Genomic DNA, 27181 nt, shown 5'->3' with positions numbered 1-27181 from the left:
TACTGTGATAAATAGCTACTGCGAACTGAAATGAGCCAGGGGCGTATTTTGATTCTCTTTCTACTCCTCCCCCCACCCCACCCCTTCTAATGAAGCAGGTGGCAGAGCTTCTTCCAGAGCCGGGTTCCGAATCAGGCCTCGGGGCTGGGCCGGCGGCGGGTCATTGAACACACCTGCGCGCCCACGGAGGCGCTCGTCCGCGAACCCTGCGCTGGCTCCACGCCCCCTCCCCTCGTATTTTTATTTTCCGGGCCTCAACCGTCAGTCTCGCAGTTCTCTCCTGAGAACAACCGCGTAGGTCGGGCCAAGCCGGGGTAAGCGTCCCTCGTCCCTTCCAGCCCGGCCCCTGGAGCCGAGACGCCTCCGCCCGACGCCCTGGGCGGCAGGCCGTCTAGCGGTCCTGTCGGCTCGCCGGGCGGCCTACTGGGCCGCGGCTGCCCGCCCGCCGCAAACGCGAGGCGCCGCGGCTGACGCGCCTGGGCCCTCCGGGCCGCGGGGGGCCGCTGTGACCCGCCTTCGCCCCCTGCGCGCCGGGGGCGGGGGAACGGGGCTTCAGGGGGAAATCGGAAAGCGGAGGGGAGCGGTGAGGGGCGGGCGCTCGGAGCGGTGGGTGCTCCAGCTGCCGTCCGCTCCGCCTGAAGCGCTGAGGAGCCAAGCAGGGGCCGGCCGCCCTCCTCCTCCATGAGGCACGCGTGAGCGCAGAGGCGACAGCCGGCCCGTGGCGCCTCCCCCCGCATCCTCTCCAGAGCGCAGCGGCAGCGGCCCCCGGAGGAGGCGGAGGAGCATGTCGGACGGTTTCGATCGGGCCCCAGGTGCTGGTCGGGGCCGGAGCCGGGGCCTGGGCCTGGGCCGCGGAGGGGGCGGGCCTGAGGGCGGCGGTTTCCCGAACGGAGCGGGGCCTGCTGAGCGGCCGCGGCACCAGCCGCCGCCGCAGCCCAAAGCCCCGGGCTTCCTGCAGCCGCCGCCGCTGCGCCAGCCCAGGACGGCCCCGCCGCCAGGGGCCCAGTGCGAGTTCCCCGCCGCCCCCCAGCGGCCTCCCCGGCCCGGGGCGCTCCCAGGTACGGAGCCGCTCTAGGGGACCCGGCCCTCCGGGGCCAACGCTTCCCCACGGCCCTCCGCGCGCGTCGAGGGCTGCCGCTGTCTTCTCCTTTACCCCGTTCCCCGAAAGCAGTCCCCGAGGGGCCCGGTGGTTTCGGGGTGGGGACGGGCCCGGATCGGGGTTTGGAAGGTGGCTGCTGGAATCCTTTGTGCGCCCCGGCGGGGGGAGGGGCCCAGTGCGCGGTCTCCGAGTTCTGCTGTCCCGGGAGGAAGTAAAAATCGCCTCCCCTTCCCCAGCCCTCGAAGGGGAGATCTTAGGTGAGAAACCACCTTTTTTGAACTGACTCCTTCAAAAAGCAAAAAACGCCCTCAAGCATTCATTTAGGAGGCAAATATGTTCCTAAATGAGCTAAAGCAAGTCTATTGTTCCTTTTTGCAGGCTCTCTGCACACATGCTGGCGATAATCTTAAATTTCCTGTGGTTCTTGTTTAACTCTAAAAACCCCGCCCTTCTCAGATGGCTACTCAGTGTATAGTGAATTACTATACAAAGGAATGAACGCATCTAACACTACTTTTTTTCCTTTCTCAGAACAAGCAAGACCCCAGAGAGCTCCACCTAGTCCACAGGATAATATCCCACAGCAGAACTCGGAGTCAGCTATGGCTAAACCCCAGGTGGTTGTAGCTCCCGTGTTAATGTCAAAGCTGTCTGTGAATGCCCCTGAATTTTACCCATCAGGTTATTCTAATTATACAGTAAGTACCCTCTTTTACTACAATTCTAGGTTAATGTTACTGGAATAATATGGTTATTAATGAGTATGCTGGTGTTTTCTATACTAACATAAAAACATGAATTCATTCAACTCAAGAGGAAACAATTGATTCAGGACTGTATTTTACAGTTATTATATTCAGGATATTAGAATGTAAGCTTGAGAGTAGGCATTCTTGTCTGTTTTGTTACTGCTATAATCCCAGCATCTACGGGGTATCTCTGGGCTGATAAATGTGATGTAGGCAAGGACCTCCTTAGTCTATAAAACTAAAATCTTTGTCCAGATTTCATGGACAACCTATAGAATAGTGGCCTGGCAAAGTTGATTTTTAACTTTGATTTTAGCAACATAGCTGAATAGTCATTGGTAGCTTTAGGGTAAATCAAAAAGTGGTTTTGATGTAGACTAATTGATGTAGTTTTTTGAATGCTGAGAAGAACACATCTGGGTCCTGTTAAGTTAAAATAGAAGTGTTCCTGGTTCTAATAAACTATTTTGCAGAAATGTAGGGGTTATTGATAAATTATTTACATAGGTATAACAAACTTTTAAACTTTCAAATTCATCTTTCTTGATAATGTAACAATTTAAAAAACTGGTCACACTTTTCTTAAATAGCAGGAAAAAACTGCACAATTAGAATGGATAGAAAGCAATTTGTTATGCTAAGTAATACATAGCAATTAGTTGTAGAGATGAGTGGGTAAGGAACCATTCTGGATTGAAAAATTGATTGATAATACTTTAACATAAGTCCCATCTTTCCTATATTCTTAGTTTTATTGACATGTAATACATAGAATAGTATACATAAAGGTTAGTTCACAGTTTCCCAAAGTGAACAACACCCAGGCAACTAGAATCCAAATCAAGAAAAGGAACATTATCAGCACCCAAAAGCCCCCTCTGTCTCCTAATCATTACTGCTCCAAGAGTAACCACTATTTTGGCCTAACAATAGTTTTGCCTCTCTTCAAAGTTTATGTAAATGGAGTTATACAGATATTATTTTTCTCATTTTATTCAACATCAAAATTCATACTGTAGCATGTAGGTTTTAAAAGTGACTTGTTTTCTTAGTATTCCATTGTGCTGCTATACCTCAGTCCCATTTGTCTATTGATCATTTGGGTAGCTTCCACTTTGGGGCTCTTATGAATAAGGCTGCTATTCTTTGCCACGTCTTGGCGGATATGCGTTTTTGTTTCTGTTTGACATATACCTAGGAATGAAATTGCTGGGACGTAGGGTCGCCAGCTTTAGTAGAGACTACCTAATAGTTTTCCTAAGAGACTGTTCCAATGTACGCTTGGAATAGTGTGTGATTTCCAGTTGCTCTTCCTTGTCCACACTTATATTTTCTGCATTTTTTTTTTTTAAGTTTAGCCATTCTGGTGGGCATCTAGTTGTGGTTTTAATTTGTATTTCCTGATAACTGGTGGTGGTATACCTTTTTTTGTTACCTTTTTTTCTTCCATATTTGACAGAAATTATGGGAAAGTTGTAATCCGTATTTTAGAAACTCCATGTGTCTTAGACTGCATTAGGAAAAAGCTTTGGAGCTAGAAAAGGGAAAGTATGGGCATAGCAGGAAGAGCAGTTGATTTGGGTTGAAAGGGGCCATCAATCATGTAAAGTAGAAGTGAGAACAGCTTTGGTACTTGCCAGAAAATTGTATTTGGCTCATAGAGGAAAGGAGCTACTAGGGAACTGTGAGTAGTTGAGTAAATTCTTAAAGATGCTTATCTTCGAACAGCCGCAGAATTTCCCATTTGTTTGTCTCCCTATTGACTTGGACTATTTTATGATAGGAAGGATACAATTTTTTTTTTTTTTTTTTTTACAGTTCTGTACCAACCAGTTCTACATAGTTCAAGTGACTCATGGACTATAGAGCAGTGTGTCACACTATGTGAGTCCACTTACTTTGAGCCACTGTCATCTTTTAGGCTGTCCTTGGTATCCTTTAGTAGATCAGCTCCTCCTGTGCTCAATTCTCCAGAACGGATTGCAAACTGGAAACCTGTGGCTCACATGTGTCCTGCTAGTGTGTTTTCTTTGGCTGGCTTTTTTTTGAAAAAGGCTTTTCAATAAGTTACCAACACTTAAATTAGGTAATACAAATCTGAATTTTGTGGTCTCTTTTGAAATCACAAGATCCGGCCATATTAGACTGTTATTTCGCTAAATATTGGCTGAATAGAGGCAACCCCTTCAGATGGAGTGTTTGAGTTCTGAATTACTCAACTGGTTCATTTACTTTATTTGTTTGTAATCCAGTTGGATTCTGGAAACATTCAAGTTTGCTTATACTCTCTAGACTTGCTTGTTCACCCTTTAACCCTCTGTCAGTGCTGAGTTTTTCACAATCCACTTAGTCATAGAATAGCAGTATCCTTGTTTTTCCCTGATTCTTAAGATCTTGTTGTGAGGGAAACTTTTCTTTCCAAATCCAAAACTAGCTATAATCACTCATTCAACAAATAATTGAACACTTATCATGAGTCAAGCACTGGGGATACAGCAGTGAACAAAGTGGACAAAAATTCCTACCTTTGTAGAGCCTCTATTCTAGTGATCTCCAGGCTTGCTCTCCAGAAACTCATTGAGCCTGCTTTTGTTAGACACATGAAAATCTATTGCTTGGTATCCTTGAACTGGATCTGCTCTCAAGAATGCATGCTTTTTCTAAAAGCCTTTATGTTATTTGCTGTGCTCTTTTAACTCTTCCAAAATTCTAAGCTCTTTTATCTTTAGTCCTTCAAATCTCACTGCTAGAATTTCCTGCTTTCCGTGCCTTCTTACCAATGAGTTGCGGTATCCATCTATTACTAGTCATTTCTGCTTCTCAGATAAATCATTACATCTTGAATATTTAATCACAGTTCATTTATGAGGACCAAAAATTCCATGTAGGAGTTCATAAAGCATTTACTAAGTGACAACATCCACCCCTCACACACACACACAAAAATCCCAGAACATCCCCTTTCAAGTTACTGCCCAGTTTTTTTGTTTTTCAGTAGTGACATTCTCCAAAATGTAAAATTATTCACTGTTGATAATACATCTCAGGCTATTCAAAGCTCTTCAGACTAATTCCCTTAATTGTGTTGATACTATTTTTGCGACAATTACTGATATCAGGTTTTAAAATCTATTGTCCTCTTAACCCTCATCTTAGACTTTGTTGACCACTATGATCTGTAAAGTTTAACAAGTCGCAGTGTGCCAAGTCCTGTGCTAGGTACCAAGGATACCATTTTAGTCTTTCAAAAGTTCTTATTTTTATAAGAATTGAATATTTAAGGTAATAATTTTTATTTTAATTTTTCCCTTTCTACATAGTGTCCTTCACTTCTAAGACTCTGTAGCCATCATTCTCTCGGATTTCAACCTATGAAGTTATTCTGTAGCATTTGAAATTATGAACACCTCTTATTTATCTTTTTATTGGCTTTTGTGGCAGTATTCTTTCTTCATCCTCCCAACTTGCAGCTCATTCTTTCTTCCCTCAGACAGCAGTCTTGGAGGTTTCTTGCATTTTTATTACCTCCCTTGGTGATTCTTCCTGTCCCCTAGAATCTGATTGTTGCCTGTCTGTCTATGATAAGTCTGAAATCTAATTCTTCCTCTGAACTGCAGGCTTAGGATTCCATTTATTTCAACCTCTTCATGAGGATCCCATGTTCAAACAAATATAAAAAATTTTATCTTCAAGTTTATTCTTATATTTTTATATCCCAGCTAGCTCCTCAGGCTAAAACCTTGGTGGTGTATTGACTCACCTTTCTCTTTTCATAATCTTGCCCCATTTCAATCCAGTTAAAGTACAGTTGACCCTTGAATAAAACGGGTAGGGGTTTTGAACCTGGTGCAGTCGAAAATCCACATATAATTTTTGACTCTTCAAAACCTTAGTTGTCCCTCAGTATCCATAGGGGATTGGTTCCAGGACCCCTGTGGATACCAAAATCCACGGTTGCTCAAATTCCTTACATAAAATGACATACATCAATGCATGCAGTCGGCCTTCCCTATCCACAGACTCATCAACCCCAAAGATGGAAATCAGTATAGGCATGTGTTGAAAAAAATACGCATATAATTGGACCTGCACAGTTCAAACCCATGTTGTTCAAGGGTCAACTGTAGTCTTGACTATTATCCAAGTGATTCGTTTTATTCCCACTGCTTTGGATTAGGTTCTCATCTTGATAATGTATTCAAAGTATTTACTGTGAAAAATGAGTTTTCTAATTGATGTCCCTCCTAATCTCTTGTCTAAGAAAAATAAAACTTAATATTCCTCAGCTTGGAGGCCATGTATTTCCACATTGAAGTGAAGAAATACGTACTTTAAAAAAACGTACTAGAGAACTCACACAAGGTTTGACTCAAACATGTTGGAGTGCTTATTCAGACTGCTCTGCTTCCTTTTTTGCTTAAAACGACAGGCTCTGAATCCCCTGTTCTTCTATATTCAGAGCAGCTCTGCTTTCCGCTTTTACCTTCAGAATTCAGATTTCTTAAAAGAGCATTTTTGCTTATTTAAAAAAACAAATCAGTGTTCTAAACTACATTTTGCCACAATGAATGACATGTTAGAAACCGTTAGGAAATTAATACCTTCAGCTGGGACCTGTAGACTTCCTACATTTCATTATCATTAATGGTATCATCCTACAAGTCTGTAAAACTATATCAAAAACTTAAATTGTTTTTAATTGTAAAATTTACACATGTATGTGGTTAACATTAAGTATATTATTTAATGTATGTTTTAATACTAAACTGCTTTCACAATTTTATAACAAAGGCTCAGTATTTATAATATGAATATTTCTCCATAGGTAACTACTACTATTCCTCATTTATCTTTCCAAAAATTTCCTTGCTTGTAAGTCTTAAAAAATTATACTAAAACATGGTTCTGTATTTTCATTTAACACTTTATATTGGTAATATTTCTGTATTGAGATGTGTAAATACTTTCTGTTTTCTTAAGTGGCTATATGATATTTCATTATATGGATGTAAGGTAACAGATTTAACCAATTTAACCAATTCTTTGTTGCTGGATTGATGGATGGATTTTTGGCAATGAGTATCCTTGTATATATGTTGAAGTTGTCATTTAAGCTTCTTTGTTGATTATTTTGAATATAGCAGAGTTTAAAAGTATAGGCTTTGTTCTATGCTTAGTTCTTCTATCTAGCTATGTGACTATCTGCAAATGACATGATCCTTGGTACATGGTCCTTCCTTGATCACTTCTACCCTAACTCCCCCCTACTTCCCCCGCCGCCTCCACAATGCCCTGGTTTTCCTACTACACACAGACTCTTTAGTGTGTTCCCTGTCACCCTACAGGGTCTTCTTGTCTGCCTTATTGATCTTGTTAGCTACCATCCTCAGTTTCTGTATTGTGGCCTTTCTCAAAGGTGTCAGGCAAACACCTATCTCTTTGGAGCCTATATGCTTCTTGCGTCCTCTGCACAAAGTATTTTTCCTCAGATATTATATGGCTGGATTTCTTTTTCCTTTTTCCGTCTCAGTTTAGATGTTAACTCTTTAGGATCCTTCCACTTTTTTCATACTATATCTCAGTATCTGAATGTCTTCCATCATGGCACAAAAGCTCCATGGGGGGAGGACTTCGTCTCCTTTATTCATGGCATGACAGTGCTCCTACCACCTAGAACAGTCTTTGGCACTTAGTCGGCAGTCTACACGTAAATGGTTTTGAATGAATAACATACATGCAGCTGGTGGCTATTAGCTTATTAATGAATAAATCAGTTAAAATACCATCCTCTGTACCAAGAAGTATAGCTTTTTATCATTCTACTTTTTGTATGCTTTTTATGCTTTTGCTCCTTTAGTTATGAGAACATGGCTGTCCCATTTGGAATGTTTTTCCTAGAAATTTAAAAATTTCTTTGTTAAACAGTGCCTAACTATGTGCTATTCACTGGTCTAGGGACATTTGCTCATTACCTCAGTTTATTTAATCTTCAGTCACACAGATGTAATGTTTATGATTCATGAATCTGAATTTCATCAACATTAATGAGTCATTTAATTTGGATTCAATTGTGTGATCAAACATTTAATGTATGAGTATAAGAGGTTACCTGCTCTTCTGCTCAGTGAACACTGTATGCTCGTGATACAGGCACATGAATCTGCTATTCCTGCAGCTGGTATTCCTGAGTGAATCTCATAGTACATGCAACTTACTATGTTAGATATCAGTTTAGTGTCTAGAGATAAATAGAAATTATGCAACATGGCCTCTGAATGGTGGAGAGTGGAAGAAATAGTAGTCGGCACCAACAATGAAGGACAAATTGGTTGTTAGTCTTTCTTCTAAGATTTTATGTTCATCTCCAACATGGAGCTTTCCTAAGGGGAATTTTGGCTAGGTGTGATTTTTTTTTCTTTATGTGCTCACTGACTTTAGAGCCTAACTCTTTCATAAAGTGCTTCTGTACTATAGTTATAATTTGATTTTTTTCATACTGGTTTTCCGTTTGATTCCTTTTGGAAAGGGGTTAATTTCATCAAGCAATATGGTTATTATTAGATCATAACTGTTAAGTAAACTTCAGAACGCTTTGGGTGGTGTTACAGACATTGAAAGTATAAGTTAATGCTCTGATCTGTTATCTTTTGCAATACTCACCTTGCTCTTCCACTTGCCATTAATTAAAAGGTTGAGAACTTCCTAAGGTGATAGTGGTAGAGATATTAGTTGGAAACTGCTGTTACCAAGGTTGCCTAGAAACCTGGATATAGCAGCCAAAATGTCTCCTTCCACTGTACAGTATGATGAAATTTTATAGTCACTTAACTATATATATTTCCCTGTCCTTAGGGATTAACAGATAGGTGACAAACCTTATTAGGGTTTTCCAGTATAAAAATTGTCAAATACCTGTAAGAATATAGAGAATGGTATAGTGAATCTCCATTATACCATTTAGCTACATTTGGCCATTTTTGGTTCTGTATTCCTAGCCCCTCCTCTCCTCCTATTTTGAAGCAAATCCTAGATCTTCTTGTGTCCATAAACCAAAATCTTAATTTTGATATTGGTATTATTGTGAAATATTAGTTTAAACTTTATTTTTCAACCATCTTGTAAACGTGCCAGGGATGAGAAGACAATTTTGTACACAGCTAGATGGAGGGACCCCTTCTGTTATAACATTTTGGCCATTTGGCAGTGAAGAAGAATAGCTCAGTGGTCTTAATTTTGTTGAGGAAAGTAACAGATTTTTATCACATGAAGGATCCTTAAAAAAATCATTTGTGCTAGAGACATTTCAACTTAAAGCTGCCTCGTTAATTTTAGCCAGTTGCATGGATTAATAATTTTTTTGAAACTTTTTATCTATAGGAATCCTATGAGGATGGTTGTGAGGATTATCCCACTCTATCAGAATATGTTCAGGATTTTTTGAATCATCTTACAGAGCAGCCTGGCAGTTTTGAAACTGAAATTGAACAGTTTGCAGAGACCTTGAATGGCTGGGTTACAACAGATGATTCTTTGCAAGAACTTGTGGAACTCATCTATCAACAGGTAGGTTGGCCGATAGCATACTCAGATAGCTTCCTCGAAGCCCAAGGATGAGGGAGGTCAGGTTCATGTTCACTTGCCTCCACACTTATTAATGCTTTGTTTCATGGGAGCTTTTAAAGTGTCTATTATATAAAATTCCTAGGTAGTCATCCAGGGCTAGAACCAGACTGCAGATTCACCTGCGTAGCCAAGACTATACAGGGGGTTGGAAGGAGCTTTGGGCAGTTATGAAGAAGACTGTATAAGTATCATGCACTTCTCCACCCCTGTGTTTTATAGGATCTTAAATTAACAGTACGTTAAAAAGACGAATTCTTTTCTCCTAGATGTTGAATCATATAGCATTATTAGAATAGGGAAGAAAATAATCGTGGTAGAACTTTCTTGCCTCATAATGAGTCTTAAAAAAAAAAAACAAAAAACCAGAGCACAAAATACTGTCTCGTGTTTTAACATTTCTGCTTATTTTCACTATATTTAAAATTTTCTAGGATTTACAACTTAATTCCTGTAAAGTCTAATGTCAGTCTAGATTGTTCTTAATACAAAGTTTAGTTTTGGTCCTAGCATATTGGGCATTGACTCACTAATGATATTTTAAGGAGGAAAAAATAGACAACACTGGATTTTGAGTACAAATTTAAGGTCAGTGTGTGAGACTGTCCAAAATATTAGATGAACAGAAATATAACTTTTAGTGTTAAGTCATTGCTGAATGAACAGCTCAAACTTGGAATATATGGAGGGGTGATTATGATAGCAGGTTGATATTCCACTTAATGTCTCGTTTGACATTTCCAAATTGTTATTGTCACTGGACCCCAGGATTACCTAGCCAACTATTTATCCTGATAGAACTATTTATCCCGATACTTGCTTATTTATCCTGATAGAACTATCCTGATACTACTTATTTCTTATTGCTTTTCTGGTTTCTCTTCTATTTAGTTTCAGCTCTTCAGTAGGCGGCCTGATTATAGTTCTTTGGAGCTGGATGGAAGGGCTAATACCTGACAAACTACAATTCCTATGCTTGTCTCAAAGCCAGTTCTTCAAATATATACTCAGTATTTTAAGTTTTAACATTCTGTGGTCAGTGACACACAGATTTACCAATAATTATTACGTTCATTGAGGGAATTTACTCATAGCGACTAACAAAAGACTTACTGTTTAAAAAAAAGAAAGGAAATATTAAACATACATATTCAACACTGATTCCTCCTCAGATACCACTAAAATGATACTATGGAAATTTTTAGAGGCTAGAAGCCCATAAGTACTGACTTGGGGAAAGGAGAAGTACCAGTTTTGGAGACTAGAAAGCAGGTGGGTGAGTGGTAACTGACTTGGCAGATCTAAAAAAGTTAAGTTCCAAGCCAGTGAGAAAAGCTGAGAAGCTCCCTGATTTGCAGTGCAGAATCTCCAAAAGGCTCTAGGATAAAGGTGGAATGGAGCTAAAAAGATTGCTTGAAAATCTAAAAAAAATTAGACCCTCTAGATAGTAAGCCAAGGATAAAGACATAGGAATTAGGAAACAGGGAATTTTATAGGAGAAACTAAGTGTATCATCCAGATATGAAAGGAGATCCCAAGACAATAGCTGTGTGCATAGCAGTCCGAGAGGGGCCAGGTTTCACTGGAACAGGGCAGAGGCTTCCAGGAAGTATTTCCCTGGTGAGATGAGCACAGGTGCTCTGTTAGAAGTTATTAAGAAATTTACCACTCACCCACCTGCTTTCTAGTGAATTTGAGAATAAGTCAATGAGCAGTATATGAAAAATCAAAGTACTAAAAAAAATTAAGTCTAGGGAAGACAAAGTTGTATAAGAAAGAAATCAGTATAAGATATGGTTTACCTGTAAATGGAAACACAAAATTAATAAATGAAATCATGGTATAACCATATTGGTAGGTTTCGGAAAGATTGGGAAATAGAGAAATGGTGGGGTTAGGCAGAGTGAAAACTAAATGCTTATCTTCCATGGTGGGGAAACTAGGAAGAAGCAATGTCTAAACTGAAAAATCACAGATTGTGCAGCTACAGAGGTTTAAATCTTTTTAGTTGAAAGAATTGAAAGTGGTCGTCTATGGGAGTAAAATCAAAGTATGGTTGGGAAGCAGGAAACTTTAATAACCTGCCTTATAGAATTTTTTGTCTTTAAATTGTGTGTGATATTTTAAAAAGTAAACTAAAAACGGGAAATGCCAATAGGAAAAGTATAATTTTTGAATATTTTTTAATATAAATTTTGAATAGTACCAGATACACATACATCATATCAGGAGAAACCAGGCTTTCTTCCTTGATGAGACATGTACAGGGTCCTGGGTAAGCAAGGAAATAATTAGAAATAAAAAGATCCAATAATTATAAAGTACTCACTATATGCCAGACAGCGCTGAACACTTGACATGTAGTCAACTCATTTAATCCCAGTGGTGGCACGATATTAGAAGTTAAATGTCTTGTCTAAGGTTACCACAGCTAGTAAGTAGATCCAGCATAGGGTTGGAAGAGCATCAGGACATTTGTTTGATGTGGATTCTGGCTAACCACTACCTTTGTGACCTTGGCCAAGTACTTTAACCTCTTACTGTGTGTTTTTCTTACCTGACATTAGGTAGTGAACTATGTCCTCTACTATTCTTTAAAAACTACAGTGAAAGTTAAACTTCTTAAGTACTGCTTCGGCTATATCACACATGCTTTGATATGTAGTATTTTATCACTGTCTTATTTTTTTTTTTAATGGCTTATCCATTTTGATTTCCTCTTTACCCCAAGTGTTTTTAAAGCATTAAGTATTAATCTCTCACACTGGGTACCATTAATCACCTCTTTTGGAATCAGGAAACTGAAGCTTAGGGAGGTTTAGTGATGTCCAAAGTCACAAAGCAGCAGCCTTGGAATTTTGATCTGGACTGGTAGATGCCAAAGACACTGCCATCCTATTCTTCAGAAACAGCACACATCAGTAGTTTGGCACATATTCATAATTGGCACTGTGAAACTAGGTACATGTACATATTTTGTGCAAAAATAGCTTTGTATAAAGAGATATTGTCTATCTGCTTTCTGGAAACATTAGGTATATGATGGGGAGAACTTGCCTTCAGCATTTTTCTTTGTACTTGTTATGGTTCTTGCTGTAAGGTTGGGAGGGAGAGTTAACTTAATTTTCTTATGCCAAGCAACCATGAAAGACTTGTACATTTTTCTGTACAGGATGGTCATTTTGGGGAGTAAAAATGTTTTTTCCTCCCTAGAATGTTGCTGTTAAGTGTTTACATTAATGACAATGTATCTGTGTCCTACAAAACTTTTTTCTTTTTGAAAGGCCACGTCTATTCCAAATTTCTCTTACATGGGAGCTCGCCTCTGTAATTACCTGTCCCATCATCTGACAATTAGTCCACAGAGTGGCAACTTCCGCCAATTGCTACTTAAAAGGTCAGTGTGAACATATGAAATTAAAGGAAATCTACTTCTAAAGGTACTAGAATTTGACCATTCCTTTTTTCTAAAGGCTGTGCATTATAGAAAGTTGCAGGAGAGAATTAGATGGACAATTCTTATTTGTATAGTATAAGTTTATAGTCATATGAATGTGTATTTGTGTATACATATAAATCCGTCTTTTTCTGTAATGGTCTCTGCCTTTGCTTTTGTGCTTAGGAAAGCTTTTCCCAATATCTTAAAAATGATCACTTAACCTATTTCTTAGTACTTTTGTACTTTGGGTTTGAGCTTGGATCTAATTTATTGCCACATGTTTAACCAATTTTTCCCACACCACTTTTTTTGAATGATTCATTTCCTTATTGATATGAACTGCTACCTCATATTTGGGTTTTGATGCTGGATTTTTATTATATTTCATTCATCACTTGTTCTATTCTTGTTTTACCATACTATTAAAAAGCTCTAATTTTTTATGCCTAGTTAGTTCCCCATTCTTTTTTTGTGGAATTTTCTCCACTATTCTTGCATGCTTATTTTCTTCAATGAATTTTGGAATTAGCATTGAAATTATATAAATCATGTTAGTATTTATATTTTTTGGGATGACATTGAATTCATAAACTAGAGAAACTAACTTTTTATAATTTGAGATGTTATTCAATAATAATGTTGTCTTTGAGTTTATTATAGTTTGCACATTAGTTTTTTAAAGATATTTTTAATGGTTGCAAAATATTCCATCATGTGGTTAAGCTGCACTGAAACAGAATAAAGATTCCAAAAGAACACTTCAGAGGCACTTGAAAATTAAGTTTTTGGTGAAGGTGATACTTCAGATACATAGGTACGAGATAAATTGTGCTGATGATACAACTGGCTAATCATTTGGGGGGCAAAACAAAGATGGTTTTCTGTCCCTCTACACTATAATGTATTTCAGATATATCAAAGATTTAAATAAAAGTGAAACAGTAAATACTAGGAGGCAAACTGGCAAAACAAAAATCTTAGGTTGGTAAAGCCCTTTTAAGCAAGACGTGATAACCATAGGCCCTAAAACGAGATTATTTAATTACATATAGATTATATTCTTAAATTGATATGAAGTAAAAATAGAGAAATATATAACGCATCGTAATGAGTTCATTTGTTTAATATGAAAAGAGGGGCCTCTTAGAAATGAGTAAGAAAAAGACCAATATTGTAATGGAAATATTTGGAATGGCTCTGAATAGGTACAATGTGGAAAAATATAAATGACAAAGTTATAAAAAGATGTCTAACCTTACCTATAATTAAGAAAATGCGAGTTATAGCTTCTAGAAAGATGTGAAAGTGGGCACTTCTAGTAGGTAAGATGGCAGAAAGGCTCACTTATCCTCCCTAGTTCCGCTCCCTGCTGGCTATATGTTTTAAAATAGGGTTGAGACTCTGCCCCTACTCCTGGGAATTCTAATATAATGGACTGAAGTAGAGCCTAGGCATGGTTTTTTAAAGCTTCCTAAGTGATTCTACTGTTGAGCCAGTTGAGAACCGCTCCTGGCTCTATTTTGATGCTTTACCCCATTTGTATGCTCTGTAGTACTGTGATGCTGTCAGCTATTAACAGAGAAATGCTAATCTGATAAGTGAAAAGCAGAGCATAATTCTGTTATCTAACTTAAAAATATACACATACTTGAAAAAGACATAAGTTATCACAGGAGTTTATGGATTGCAGTGACTTTATTTTTTTTCTCTGCATTACCCTTTCTGAAATAAGCATGTGTTGCTTTTATAGTTGAAACTCTAGCTTAAAAAAGTTTAGGGTCTTTCACCTAGATTATAATCCATCCTCAGGAGTAGAGATTTGCTTTTGCACACAAATATGCTTTTGCACCTATCTTTATGTGTAATAGTCATAGCATTTATAAAACAAAAAGAAGGTCTTACCTGCAAAGTCATAAAAGAAGGGACAAAGGGGAGAGCAGCCCACAAGGTGCTTTAATAACTGAATTGATATTAATTAACCGATCTTTTCTGTTATTAACTAGAGTGTTCTGTTTATAGATATCCCAACTTTATTTCTGATGAGGAATTAATATGTATGAGAAAGTAACAAATATCTTCTATATCTGATTCCTACAAAGATGTTGCTTATTTAACAAAGCTTTTAAACATTGGAATTAGGCACATAGGGTTTATGATTGATTCACAAACTGACTCAAGGTAAATTCTGGTCAAGAAATGACTTTTTTCTTGTAAAAAATTTTTTTTTAGAAAGCAACCTAAACTAGTCCCTCATGTATGAAAGCCATTAGGTATCCATAAGTTCCTTCCTTAGTTTTTAAAAACTGTCAGAATCAGTTTTATAAAACTCATGACTTTCCTAGTTTCCTTACCACCTTTTCAGTAAAGGTAAGAAAAAAATTAACACCAAAATGTAAATATTTAAAATCCATTAAAAAAAATCCATTTTAGTAACAGCAGCTGACACCATAATTCACTGACACAGGCAGGCAGTGACAAGCTTATTGAGATTATTTCAGAAACCCTGTAGGAACTATGTCCGTAAACTCCAAGAAGAGGATTTCTTTTGTTATTTGTGTAAGGTAAATGGGCCAAGTTGGGGGAAAATAAAGCAAGAGAAAAGAAGTTTTTTAACTCCTTCACTCTCTTTTGGAAATAGAGATCGAATTAATTGCTTTCTATGTGTCTGTGCAGTTGGAGACTTTCCCCCTCATTTCTGTTCTCTGATTGGTATACAGGAAAATTATAAGGGTAACGGGCTTTTAATAAGCATTCATTTTATTGTCAGCTTAGTGGGAGGCCATCTATACATTTTTTTAAATATGTTTCAAAGTTCATATATTCAGAAAGAGTAGAACATTTTACAGAGACAATTTGGTTAAAGTGCTTTCTTAACAAAAAGCCTGTATGATAAATGTGAGGCATTTTTTTTTTCTTCTGGTGCCAGTACACAACGAACCTCATGAAACCTATGTTTAAACTTATTACGACTTGATCTGATAGGTTTATTTCCAACATTCTTATCAGTTTCTTAAAGCTAGGAAAAGATCGTATTCTGGTCTCTACAATAGACAACAACACTTTTTATTATAGGAAGTCAGGCTGTTGATGATGCGTTGTACTTGTCTCTGTATTGCTTGTGGACACCCAAACCAACAAATTGTCATTTTGTTTGACTCTTTAAAAAACAAAGCAATATGAGATTATAAAAGATATATCTTTATTAGATGTCGGACTGAATATGAAGTTAGAGATCAAGCTGCAAAAGGGGATGAAGGGACTCGAAAAAGATTCCATGCTTTTGTACTCTTCCTAGGAGAACTTTACCTTAACTTGGAGGTGAGAAGAAAGTTTTCTTTTGTTATGTACTGACAAAGCCTGAGAACACAAATAGATCTCAGTAAAGAATTTGTGTTTACATTATACTTTTACAACATTAAGTGAAATGGAAAAGGAGAATGGGAGAGAAATAAAGTAATGTCTTAGTACCCACTCATGGTGGTGTCTGTACTCTAATGGAGCGTAATATAACATGTGTTTTCCTGTTCATAAGGAAGGTGTTGGGAAATAGTTACTGAGCATTTTAAAGCCTTCATGTACTTTGGAAAGCCATGGTGTACGTGCAAGTTTAAGCTTTTGAAATAGACTCATCCATACCTTTCTGAATTATTGCATCAGAAACATTAGTACATTTAATATGTTGGCTTTCAGCTGTTGGCTGAAAAGTAACTTGACCTACAGAATATAGAGCTTTGGGTGAAGAGGGGAGAGAACTAGAGTTTCTATTTTTGTTTTGTTTTTACCTAATTCACCCAGATTAGTTTTTGGTCCTATTTTATATATTAATCTTCCACATAAAATGCATCTATACAAAATGTACAGCTAAACTTGAGTATATGCTTGTTAGTAGGCAACATAAGTGCTGAATATTACTTTGAAATGGACTTGCTAGATTTTTTTTTTTTACTAGTTCCAGATATAGGTATACCTTCTTAAATCCTGAATTGAGGACTTGGTATTATAAACACCACTGAAAAAACACATAAATCCACTATTAGATGTGTATCTCGGTGCATCTAAAAGGTCTATCTACATCCAGTCTAGTGCCTAAATTATATCTCTTTTTACCATAGATGGGCTTAATTTTTTAAAAACCTCATATCTTAATCTTTTTCGATTTAATTTTTATGTAAACCAAAATAAGAGAAGCAACATAAAATGTGCCTTAAATGAAAAGCCATTTTAGGAATGCTGTTGAGTTTCCTATGTGGAAGTACTGATACTATGTCTGTGGGGAATATAAAAATAAAGCATGGCTCCTGAACCTAAAATTATTCTAGCCAGAGAGCTGAGATACATATATTATTCTAATGCAAAGTAGAGAATTTTTAAACAGTATAAAAAAATAATAAAATGCTGTGTTCCCATGAAAGGTGGTAGCTTAATAGACTAAAAAATGCTTTATGAAGCAGCAGCATTTAAGGAGGCTTAAATTATCATGACCTGATGTTATATATGATAAATGAAAACTTTTCCCTATAGTTTACTAGTTTTATTAGAGGTTTTAGTTACATGTAAAGTAAGTCTAATTTTGTGAAGATACCAGAATGTGTTCCTGTGATTTTTTATTTTAATCGAAAACATTTATTTTGCAAACAATTTGTTACACCATTTATATGTCTGTATTATATTTTGGCATAGTTGCTTTTCATTTTCTTTTGTCCCAAAAGATCAAAGGAACAAATGGGCAGGTTACGAGAGCAGATATTCTTCAGGTTGGTCTTCGGGAGTTGCTGAATGCCCTCTTTTCTAATCCTATGGATGACAACTTAATTTGTGCAGTAAAATTACTGAAGGTAGGTTTTACTTATTTTCTTTCCCTAAAATGTAACAGTTTTACCCCTTTAGTGTATAATTTAGAGAAAGGAAAGTATGTATATTACTCAAATGAATTCAAGAATAAGTTAATTATCTTAAGTTAAATACTGACATTTTACTTCTCTCTCGAATTAAATTTTGGAGAAGCAATTTATACTTCAGAAGCAAAATTTAGAAGTGAAAAATGGAAGTCCTTCATTCTACCCCCACTTATAAATTCCTTGTCCTTCATTTCCGTCTATATGTATGTTCCCACAAATAAGATCTTATTTTGTTGTAGCTTGTTTTTTTGTTTGTTTTTTTTTGTTTTGTTTTTACCACCTAAGAAAGATATTTACGTCCTTTTCCAGTAGTTTTCTAGTGCTCTATGGTATACATGCATATTGTTTATCCATTCTGTAGTTGAACATTTGGATTATTTTCACAGTTTAGCTACTGCAGCACTGTTAGTAATCTTTTATGTCTTTATATGTGTTGTTTATATAGGTTAAATTCCTACAGATAGATTTGGTGGATCAAGAAGCATGTATACTTTAGTTTGATAACTATAGATGCTCCTTACCATAGGGTTATGTCTCAATAAACCCTAATCGTAAGCGGAAAATATCGTAAGTTGAAAATGCATTTACTATGCCTACCAAACATCATAGCTTAGCCTAGCCTACTTTAAAAGCATTCAGAATACTTACATTAGGCTACAGTTGGGAAAAATCATCTAACATAATGAATACACTGTAGAGTATTAGTTGTTTACCCTCATGAATGCGTGCCTGACTGGGAGTTGTGGCTGGCTGCCACTGCCCAGCATCTTGACAGAGTATTGTACCACATATTGCTAGCCCAAGACCAAAATTCAAAATTTGAAGTACAGTTTCTACTGAATACTTACTGCATTCAAACCATTGTAAAGTCAAAACACTGTCAGTTGAACCATCATAATTTGGGTACCTTCCATAATACAAAATTTCCATTCTAAATGTTCAACCAGAGTGTGTTCCTACTAACAGTGATTTTTTTTTTTTTTTTTAAGGCGAGGCAGCCCTTGGTTGACCTCATAGATTGAAAGGACCTTGTCAGCTTATAATCCCTTATTTTTTTATTTTTTATGCCTACAGCACCTGGTCTTCTTGGGTGGTCTCCTATCCAAGTACTAATCAGGCCCGACCCTGCTTAGCTAGCTTCTGAGATCAGACGGGATCAGGCTTGTTCAGGGTAGCATGGCTGTAGACCCAAAAGTGATTGAGTATGGATATAATTAGTACCTGGTTTTGTTTTGTCATAGGTGATGAGTAAAAACAAAAACCTCGTTTCAGTTTTGCATTTTTCTGATTACTAGTGAATTTAAGAGTTTCTACCTGTTTGACATATTTTTAGATTCTATGAATTACTTGTTTATATCCGTAATTCATTTTTTCCTGATGAAGTTTGTATTTTTTAATTCAAAGCTTTAATATTTATTGCATGTCGCATATTTCAAAAAGTGATATTAAAATTTTATAGCCTATCTTAGTCATACAGGGAATATAACCTATAGTCATTGACACATAAAACCTTTGATAATGCTCTGCTAATTCATTCCTTTAGTTTCTCTCAAACACACAGAAGGTATAGAGATCCTTGAATATTAGATGATAGAGAATAATTGGGAATATTTAACTCACTAAATTCATCTTGTTCAAAGAATGCTTGAAGTGCTACTAATGTATTTTTAGAATTTCTACACTTTTTATTGAATTCTTTATTTTACTGATACCTGCTTCTTTAGTTGACAGGGTCAGTTTTGGAAGATGCCTGGAAGGAAAAAGGAAAGAATGATATGGAAGAAATTATTCAGAGAATTGAAAATGTTGTCCTAGATGCAAACTGCAGCAGGTAGGAAAAGAAGTAGATAGCAGTAGATTTCAATTCCTTGCTTTTTCTTTAGGGGCTGTTTTTTCATCTGCTGTACTTCAATCAGAATAATTTAAATCTTATAGATTGATCTACAGAAACATTTTCTTTAAAGGCATATTTTACCTACTCACCTAGCCATTTTTCTAGCCATTGTCAATAAATATTTGTATAAAGTACTATTATGAGTCCTGTAGGATGCATTAAAATGTTTGCAGGATAGCCATTGCCTTTGAGAACCATATAGTTACATGGAACAAATTTCAAGTCTGTTTAAAAAAAAAAAAAAGTAAATTTGTGTCGTCTTTTTTTTTTTAAAAAGGTAAATTTGTGTCATAGGAAATGTCTAGAAAATGGAAGCATTGAATGTACATGTTAAATTTATGAAACAGTTCTAGGAATCTGGTATTTTAGAGCCTGACAGCACTTATGGTAGATATATTTTAACTCCTTTTCAACTTTTGTCTGCAGAGATGTAAAACAGATGCTCTTGAAGCTTGTAGAACTCCGGTCAAGTAACTGGGGTAGAGTCCATGCAACCTCAACATACAGAGAAGCAACACCTGAAAATGATCCTAACTATTTTATGGTATGCCAGTGTTTATATTTTAAATTTTGCTAATTGCTTGAATTCAATTTTGGAAATTTCAAGATGAGTTACATAAAGCTATTTGCAGAATTTAATGCCTAATAACTCTTTTCACTGGCTGAGAGTCACATGGCAGCAAGCAAATGAGGTAAATGGTAAATCTTCCAGTGAAAAGGGTAGACTAGAGAAGGATCCATCCATTGGCAAGGGAAATTGAGATAAGGTTTGGAATTAGGTAAGTGTAGGGATTCCAAGAAGCAGTTTTTTCCAGGGAATTCATAACCAGAGGCCTGCATCTCAGTTTTTCACTTTGCATGTTGAGGTAAAATAAATCAAGAAAATAAAAATGTTTACCAGGCCAGTGATGCCCAGGAGCTCCCCGATGTGACTAAAGCAACTATGGAGGAATGCTTTTACAATCCCAGTCTAGAAAAAATGGTGGGGAGAAGGAAACCACAACTAAAAATGAGCTGACATGAAATCATAGTATACAGCAGAACAATTCACCAGGAGTGTGACAGAAAATAGCACAATGTGAGATAATGGAATAGAAATCTGAAAACCCAGTAGACTTCCCCAGTGAAATGAAAATGGCTGCTAGGAGGTTAGTTTTTTGCTTATTCTTGCATTGACAGGTACAGACGAGTGATAGCAGCCCTGTTCCATTAATAATGTGCTTTTAAAAAACTCAGTTCTAAAATGATTACATATTTTTATCAATTACTTCGATTTATCCTAGAATGAACCAACATTTTATACATCTGATGGTGTTCCTTTCACTGCAGCTGATCCAGGTATGTTGTCTCACAGCCACTCCCCACTCCATTTTTTGATAAGACAGTAAATTACATAAAACTGTACTCTTTTGGAAGAGTTCACATCATTCTAAAAAATAAGGTAAAGACTTGTCTCTCACAGAATATTCTTTACAGTGACCACTTGGAACCATTTCAGATGGAACATCTGACTCAGTATATAGTGTCTCGTCACCCTAACAACGAAGGGGTGGAAGAATCCCTCAATTAAATGCAACCATTTTTATTTTGTATTCCGTCTGATATTTTTATACTCTAAACTTTCCAGGTGGTTGAATGGAAGGAAAAGATGGTTCTGGTTCACTACTTAGTCAGCAACTTTCATTAATATGGGTTACTACTAAATAAGAATTACAGATTTCATTAATACTTGTTGGGTTAAAGGTAATTAAAATCTAAATCTCTGCATATTTCCCCTTCTAAAAAAGAGCATTTATAGAAAGACTGCTTTAATTATGATAAACGGGACTACAGTGGAACGAGAGATAAGTTTTTCCTATTTGGTACAAACTACAACCAGTTTATCATTGGAAGTTTCTCATTTGTTTCCTCTGGATAGCAGCCACTGATTATCCTGTGCTTCTAGCACAAAGGTAGAAAGAAGGACTGGGATTTCTTAACTTTAAGCTTTAAATTATGAAACATTCAAAAAATATAAAAACCACAGAAAACTGACCTATTGATTCATAGTCAAGATAAAACCATCCAGTCAGGATTAAACCAATGTCTTTTTGCCATATTAATATATTCTTTGGGCTTTTTTTAAAGAAATAAAACCCTTTAGATACTACTAAACCATTCTCTGTTCTATAATTGATCCCTTCCCCAAGTTCAGTCCTTCCATCACTTCTCTCCCAGAGGTAACTACTGTCCTTTGTGTCATCATGATGTCTTTTTACTTCATATATCTGTAAACAGTATTTTCACACAGTGTTAACCTAAATGGTATCTTGTACACATCCTTTTGCAGCTAATTTTTTATTCTGTGTTGTTTTTGGTATTTATCCATGTTGAGATAGATAGCTTTGGTTCATTCATTTTAAACGCCAGATAACACTGAGGTTTATTACAACCACCTGATCAACGGATTTCTAGAAGGATAAGAACTTAGTTTACTATCCTAGTTCTCATCTCTGGCAACACTTATTGTTACTAGACCTAATTTTTTATCAGTCTGAATGTATGAAATTGTAAATTTTTATTTTCCTACTAATGATATTGTATTTTTCATGTTTCTTTTGACCTTTTTATTTCTTCCTTTGAGAATTGCCTGTGTTCTTTGCCTGTATTTCTGTTCGATCATTTACCTATTTTACTGATTTGTAATTCTTTGCATAGCCTTAAAAATGATCCTCAGCTTCTCCCAGTATGTGCTGTTGTTATGTCTTAGCATACAGAAGTTTTGAGTTTTCATATAAACTAAATGCATCTGTCTTGTTTGTGTTCTGTGACAGTCTCCTTACTAGTATCAATTCTATTTTCCTCTTAAAATCTTACTGCCTTTTACATTCAGGTCTTTAATCTGTCTGGCTAATTTTTATATGTGGGGATATAGTAGGAATTAAATATTTTTTCCATTCTCTTATCAACAAGTGTTGAATCATCCTTTTTCTTTTAGATAAAATGTTTCTCTGTTGTGTACCATGTAATTCCTCTATAAACTTGTGTCTTATTCCTCTGCTTGTGCATATGGATATTTTTTCTGTATGTCTGTCTTGACAGCAGTCACACATTCTTAATTATTTTTACCTTAATGTAAATCTTGCTTAGTGAGACAAATTTTCTTTTTTTCCCTTATTCTTCATAGTTACCTTGATTCCTTTTGGTTCTTTGTTCTTCATCTTTGTCTAATCTGTTTATCCTATTTAATTGTTTACTTCTAGTGACTATTTTTTATAGAAATTCAGTTTGGTTTTTCAAACTGAGTTTTGTTTCTGCATTTTGTTCAAAGTATCTAAATCTTAAAAGTTTTGAGTTTTTTCCTCATCATTCTAAACATACTTATTTTTGCTTCATATTTTTGTTCTGTCTTTTAATTCCAACCCCACTGTTACTTCAGATTACTACATAAAATTGTTATGCTCTTTTTTTTTTGCAATATCATATTTAACTTAAACTTTTTTTTCGGAAAAAATTTCAAACTTACAGAAAAGTTACAAAAGTAAAAATTGTACAAAAAACATCTATTTACCCTTTACTCAGGTATACCTTTTGTTAACAGTTTACTCTGTTTATCATTAGTTCTGTTCACACTTCTTTCTAAATCATCTGAAATTAAGTTACATATATTAAAGCCCATTATGATTGCTCCAGTGTTTTAACTGCCTTTTTGTTTTAACTGCCTTCATGAAAACTCCTTGTGGCTTGGCTTGCAGAAACATCTATCCAAAGTGGGTTTTGTATTTGCTCCTGCCAGGAGCCACAGGAATAACAGTGGCTTGGAACAAGTTTTTATGATCTTATCATAGGGATTCTTCATGTGGGTAGTAAAAAGTTGAGGTGGATGCCCCTTGTTACAAGTTCTCTGGGAACTAGTTTCTTCAGAGTACTTGTGTCTCCACACCTCACCTGGGTCAAGTCAACCAAACTTCTTTGTCGTCTCCCTTTGCCACCGAGGTGTTTTTCATTTTGCTCTTCCCTGGTTTATCTTTTGCTTAAGATATCTGCCCTTTGAATGTCCTGGGTTTGTGCAGAGTGAGATGGGTGTGGGGCACGACTTCCATCTCTCTGTTTCACATGGACCCAAGACCTTCCTTTCCGCCTTTTTTAGGTTTTAAAATCCAAGCCCGTTTGTTACCACATGGTATACCAGCCTCCCAGCTGTAGTAATTATATATGGCTTTCAGTTCCCTTCTCATTTGTCATCAAAAAACTCGATGTTTTTTGTGAACTCATCTGTACATTTAAAAGGATATTTGTCTTACCGATTACAAGTATTTGTTGCAGGAAGGTTTTATAGTTAAAATGGTCTCTAAATTGCCAAATTTAAATGTCAAAATATCACTAGTCCTTTAAGCTGGAATTAGAATTTATATTATAGAGACCCTTGGGAACACTTGGTCTTTACTCAGTCTAATGTAATTATATTATCTCTCAAAATTTGAGGTAGCTGTTTACAAGGAACTAATTTTAAGGTAACTAGTTTTACTATACACTGATCTATTTTATTATTCAAAGGTATGGACTCCATACAGACATGCTAATCTTATAAGCTACTCAGTAACTCTAAAACACTTGGCAGATGGCGAGCTATATCATCATCTGAATTGCCTTGGAAAAGTCCAACCAAGGGAAAGCTGGTAGAGCCGAAAGATGTATTAGGTAGCTTCTTTCTAGCTGTCTCTGAGGAGAGGGAAGAAAATCCTCTATGTTCAGAACCTTTGCTCAGTTAGCCGCCTCTGAGAAATGTGGAACAATAGCTGTCACCTGCTAGCCAGGTAGATAGATCACTTCACCTCCTTGGGGAGGAATAATGGGGGAGCCGGAAGCCAGGGTGTTTGATTGAAATCTCTCTTTATGAAAGGAAAAACAGGACTATGGAAGAAACATGTTCTTTGCCCCAACAATTTATATAACCAATATTTTGTCTGATGAAAAGAAGCAGTAGAGAATGTAAGCAGCATGGACATAGGCTGTGAAATGTACTATGGTACATTCAGAGTGCTTTGATTTCTAACATATTGTATTATATAATTAAGATTTATGAGCATGCAGGGAGGCAAAAGCAAGTCAGTTAGCAAATATGTTTTATAAAAGCTTTTCTTAAATATATAGTTAAGCTTACTTAATAGATAAGTAAAAATAGCTTACTGCTATTTGAACTTTAGATCTACTTAAATGAAAAGTCATAATAAAATTTCTTAGGGATAACTGGCCATTTCATTTGAACTTTTTTTTAGCATTTAAAATTTTTTCTTTATTTTTTGTAGATTACCAAGAGAAATATCAAGAATTACTTGAAAGAGAAGACTTTTTTCCAGATTATGAAGAAAATGGAACAGATTTATCAGGGGCTGGTGATCCGTAAGTTTTCTTTAGCCACTAGCTTTATTATGTGAAATTTCTGTAGCCACAATTTCTAGGTAGAGTTTAGACTAGAAAAAGAGTAGATAATGAAAGAATGAATTTTGATTAGATGGCGTTGTAGTGGTAGTATATATGTAGTACTTATTTACCAGACATTTTCAGATAATGTTGGAAAACACACAAACTGATTCTGAAAACTTATATCTAGTTGAGAGGAAAAATTATTAAAATGTAGTATATGCTAGAATAATTATTATAAAGTAGATTCTGTTATACCTAACACTTTAAAATAACTAGCTGTAATATTGTAAGATCTTGGGCAGGTTCTGTGCCTGTTTCTCCATCTATAAAATAGGAATAGTGGTACCCCTTCTTGAGTTTTTGAGAACTAAACAAGACTACATAAATGCTTGGAAAAGCCTCTGGCACATAGTAAGAGGCTCAAATCTTAGCTGCTACAGGATACATTAAAGAAACAGATTACTATATAAAAATGTTTGGACTGGTGAGAAGATATAAATCCATGCTTTCAGTTTTTATATATCATCTCTTGTGTGTTGTAGGTTAAAAAAAAAAAAATGTGAACCACTTTTAGTCTCTCTCTTATCTAGTGACATTTGAATTATAAGTTAAAGGTCTTCTATAATATTGCCATACTTTTTATATACTTTAGCAGAAAAATTGCCACACTTTTTATATAGTTTAACAGAAAAAATACAGGGGTGTAAAGACCCAAGCACATTTAGGGAAGTTGAGTCCCGCTGAGTATACTACTGGAAGTTCAAGTTGTTCTCAGCATTGAATTTTAGGTTATCCTCTAAAGTTTTGCTTGGTGAGCATTATTTTCTCAGCATTTGTCAGACTGGCAAAACATAATTTTGTCATACGTGTAGGTAGAAAGAGTTATTGGGGGATGAGGAGACATATAGACAGCGTCTTGTGGAGGAAAAGTGCAGAAAAGGGAAGAGATCTGCCTCTGCTGCATAGTTACCAAATCTTACATTATTTAACCTGGAATTTTTTGTTTAATCTCTAAAATGGTGATAGTAGTACCTGTCTTTTTAAGGTAAACCTTTGATTTACTTTTTAAATTAAGTCAGAGAATTAAACATATGTCTAAATGTATAGCAAAATCTTAATTTCAAACACAAGACTCAGAATCCATTGTAAAATTTAACTCATCATATTAAGCAGTTGTCCAAGGACTGACATTTAATGTAATTCTAAACAGTGCTTTTGCATTCTTTTATAAACTCAGTCTAGGAAACTTGTCAGATACTTTTTCTAATGGCTTAGCATCTTAGACATTTTCTGATTTGAAAAACATTAAATTCATGAGCCATCTTGCTTCTTTCACAGATACTTGGATGATATTGATGATGAAATGGACCCAGAGATAGAAGAAGCTTATGAAAAGTTTTGTTTGGAATCAGAGCGTAAGCTAAAACAGTAAAGTTAAATTTCAACATATCAGTTTTATAAAGCAGTTTAGGTTATGGTGATTTAGCAGAACACAGGAAAGCAAAAAAAATGTGTCATACTTAAACCAAAATTAAGGATGTTGAGTTATGTTACTAATGTATGCAACTTTAATTTTGTTTAACACTATGCCAAAATAAACTTTATTCCCTATAACTTAAAATGTGTATATATATATAATAGTTTATTATGTACAGTTAATTCCACTGTTTTGGCTGCAATAAAATTGATTTTGAAATAAATGAAATGTTGAAAGTAAATTTTGCTAGCTGGTTAGTAGCTTATTCTTTAAATTCAGCTTTTTTCGAGGGAAGAATTCTTAGCCTGGAAATACATATTACTGCAAAAATGTAGCATCCTTTTTTTAGATACAAGTATATACCTTTCATTTAGTTTTACATTTAGTGTCTCAATAAATTTCAAATATGACTCACAATCATGAAAGTCTTTAGCACTAAAATCTTAGAATATATTAACTAATTTACATATCCAGATGCTATTTGATACCAAGGGCTTTAAAAATGTCATTAAAAAAGGCTTAGAACTCCCAACTAAAGAACCAAGATTCTTCACTGAGAATTTATTGCAATTCTAGAATTTTTCTTTTTTTTTTTTTTT

At 36.2% G+C, this 27181-nt stretch overlaps 1 protein-coding gene and 1 pseudogene across 3 annotated transcripts; one reads left to right on the top strand and one right to left on the bottom strand.

Annotated features, from left to right (window-relative positions):
- Positions 1–148: 148 nt before the first annotated feature.
- PAIP1 (poly(A) binding protein interacting protein 1) lies at positions 149–27181 on the top strand. Of its 3 annotated transcripts, none has more exons than XM_011373881.2 (11): positions 149–314; positions 1631–1797; positions 9226–9411; positions 12753–12865; positions 16114–16225; positions 17617–17742; positions 19530–19636; positions 20126–20243; positions 20983–21037; positions 24988–25081; positions 26444–27181. In XM_011373881.2, exons 2-11 carry the CDS (start codon positions 1702–1704, stop codon positions 26535–26537), a joined length of 1101 nt encoding a protein of 366 aa, XP_011372183.1. In that variant the 5' UTR covers positions 149–314; positions 1631–1701; the 3' UTR covers positions 26538–27181. The 3 variants fall into 3 exon arrangements, with proteins under 3 accessions (XP_011372183.1, XP_011372181.1, XP_011372182.1); XM_011373879.2 differs by lacking the exon at positions 149–314 and adding an exon at positions 558–1058; XM_011373880.2 differs by lacking the exon at positions 149–314 and adding an exon at positions 561–812.
- Positions 18871–18993, bottom strand: LOC111728878 (annotated as a pseudogene).

Source organism: Pteropus vampyrus, unplaced genomic scaffold (genome assembly GCF_000151845.1).
Source record: "Pteropus vampyrus isolate Shadow unplaced genomic scaffold, Pvam_2.0 Scaffold234, whole genome shotgun sequence".
In the NCBI taxonomy this organism is placed as follows: Eukaryota; Metazoa; Chordata; class Mammalia; order Chiroptera; family Pteropodidae; genus Pteropus; species Pteropus vampyrus.
The sequence above is the reverse complement of the archived record's forward strand: the minus strand, read 5'-3'. Positions and strand labels throughout refer to the sequence as shown.